The sequence below is a fragment of the Lolium rigidum genome, chromosome 1, assembly GCF_022539505.1.
Source record: "Lolium rigidum isolate FL_2022 chromosome 1, APGP_CSIRO_Lrig_0.1, whole genome shotgun sequence".
NCBI classification, from domain to species: domain Eukaryota; kingdom Viridiplantae; phylum Streptophyta; class Magnoliopsida; order Poales; family Poaceae; genus Lolium; species Lolium rigidum.
Genome location: NC_061508.1, coordinates 279,819,882 through 279,822,362, shown reverse-complemented (window position 1 = coordinate 279,822,362; position 2,481 = coordinate 279,819,882). Strand labels below are relative to the sequence as shown.

General features: G+C 49.5%; 1 protein-coding gene across 1 annotated transcript; it reads left to right on the top strand.

Moving 5' to 3' along the window:
• Positions 1 to 1,226: 1,226 nt before the first annotated feature.
• LOC124683771 (syntaxin-125-like) lies at positions 1,227 to 2,247 on the top strand. Its single transcript, XM_047218223.1, has 2 exons — positions 1,227 to 1,658; positions 1,762 to 2,247. Exons 1-2 carry the CDS (start codon positions 1,227 to 1,229, stop codon positions 2,245 to 2,247), a joined length of 918 nt encoding a protein of 305 aa, XP_047074179.1.
• The last annotated feature ends 234 nt before the right edge of the window (positions 2,248 to 2,481 follow it).

Genomic DNA, 2,481 nt, shown 5'->3' with positions numbered 1-2,481 from the left:
TATTTTTGACCACCAAGTCACAACTACACCCAATGGAGCGAGATAAAGGCGTACCGCCCTCCTCGCCCCTCTATCGCTGAAACGGGGCAAAAAAACATCGCAATAAACCTTTTTATACTCCTTTGATCCTGAAAAGGATGTTTTAACTTTGTCTAAGAATATGTATTTATGTATCTAGATGCGTTTTATCGTGTAGATACATGAAAATCAAGGAAGAGTTGAGATGTCTTTTTCTAGATCGAGGGAGTAATCGACGTATGAAAAATTATCTTGCTAAGTCTCAAAGTACCAGAGCATCAAAGCGCAATGGCAATAATGACAACCGGAGATAAAAAAGAGTCAGACCTGAAACCACACCAATTAACACGAAAACACACCAGATCCCAGCAGATCCGCTAGATACACATCTCCATGGTCCCTCAGCCGGTCTGAGACACACTATCGGAGCTAGGGCAAGGATAGGGAGGAGAGGATCTTATTGTAACTTTAGGATATCGTCAAGCCACCTCAACATTTCTAACAAGACCGGGGAAAAACAAAACCAAGAAACGAGCACCCTAAATATTGTTACCTTTTCTCTATCTATATGGAATGGTGATTCATCTAGAAAAACTTACAATCTTAATAATCCACACATAAGCAGAAATTCAATTCAGCTCCAGGATGCATATGCTCCCTATACCAAAAAATTATATTTAGAAGTGTCAACAAAAATTTACAAAAAATTCTACATATACATCTTCATAATATATGTGTAGCACATGAAGATGTACGTGCGAATTTTTTACTTTAGTTTTTTTTTGAAATTTCAAAATATGTGTAAGATGTATTTGAAAATGAAGAGAGCATACGCTCCCAGTTCCAAAATACCACAAACAAGTCACCAATTTTTTTTAAAAAAAAAAAAACCTAGCAAGTCACGTGTAGTAAAAAAACGACTGGAAGAAGACCCTGGGAAGACAAGGAGTAGCCGTTCATGCCATGCTGCCAAAAATAGGGGCAGAGAGAGTCCCTCCTACAGGAGAGGGAGGCCTTCCTTTCTTCACAACACTTCCTGATCGATTGCTAGTTTTGGACGAACGCCTTCTAGGGAGAGGCAAGCCATTGCAATTTCTTCCAAGCTGAATTCCTATCCGTGCTACCAAAATCCACCTCGCTGTGCTTTCAGTTCTCGCCGCGTTTAATTTGATCGTCGATCTGGGTTGCGCATTCCGAGGCCTCGCAAGATGAACGACCTGTTCTCCACGAGTTCGTTCAAGAAGTATGCCGACGCGCCGCAGACGGCGGGGGGCGACATGGAGGCTGGCGGCGAGACCGTGGCCAACCTCGACAAGTTCTTCCAGGACGTGGAGGCCGTGAAGGAGGACATCCAAGGCTTCGAGGCCCTGTACAAGCGTCTACAGGCCACCAACGAGGAGACCAAGACGGCGCACGAAGCCCGCGCTGTCAAGGCCCTCCGCTCCCGCATGGACGGCGACGTCGAGAAGGTTCTCAAGCGCGCCAAGGCCGTCAAGACCAAGCTCGAGGCCCTCGACCGCGACAACGCCAACTCCCGCAAGGTGCCAGGCTGCGGCCCCGGGTCGTCCACCGATCGGACCCGCTCCTCTGTCGTCTCCGGCCTCGGCAAGAAGCTCAAGGAGACCATGGACGAATTCCAGGTAATCCTTTCATCTACTATGTCTTCTTGCATTGCATTGCACGCCTCTGCCATGATCGTCATGGAGATCGACATGGATGCATGACGGGAGCGTCGCTACGCAGGGGCTGAGGACGAGGATGGCAGCGGAGTACAAGGAGACTGTGGCGCGGCGGTACCACATGGTGACCGGGGAGCACGCGGAGGACAGCACCATCGAGTCGCTCATCTCGTCTGGGGAGAGCGAGTCCTTCATGCAGAAGGCCATCCAGGACCAGGGCCGCGGCCAGGTGATGGACACCATCTCAGAGATCCAGGAGCGGCACGACGCCGTCAAGGACATCGAGCGCAGCCTCATGGACCTGCACCAGGTCTTCCTCGACATGGCCGCCCTCGTCGAGGCGCAGGGCGCGCAGATCAACGACATCGAGAGCCACGTCGCGCACGCCAGCTCCTTCGTCCGCAGGGGCACTGTCGAGCTCGAGCAGGCGCACGAGATCCAGAAGGACACCCGTAAGTGGATGTGCTTCGCCGTCCTCGGCGGCATCGCCCTCGTCGTCGTCCTCATCACGCCCGTCCTCATCAACCTACACATCCTCACGCTCAGATGATTCATTAATTGATTCCCCGACTCTCGTTGTCCACTCTGTATCTTCTGTATGAAATTCCTTCTTCGCATGTTCCACACTTGATTTCAGCTGAGGATGTCGTTTTTGTTTTCATTTCCAGCCTCGGTTTCACTTTTCTTTTCTTGTTTTTGGTGGAGATGTAGTCTACAAAATCTGTACTACTACTTGACTGTGAAAACACAACACAGGGAGGATGTATATTGTAGTGATGATATA

Excerpts from the sequence above, each read along its gene's own strand:
- LOC124683771 (XM_047218223.1), top strand. The coding sequence starts at position 1,227 with ATGAACGACCTGTTCTCCACGAGTTCGTTCAAGAAGTATGCCGACGCG. Across the intron at positions 1,659-1,761 it reads AGACCATGGACGAATTCCAG|GGGCTGAGGACGAGGATGGC; the intron begins GTAATCCTTTCA and ends GTCGCTACGCAG.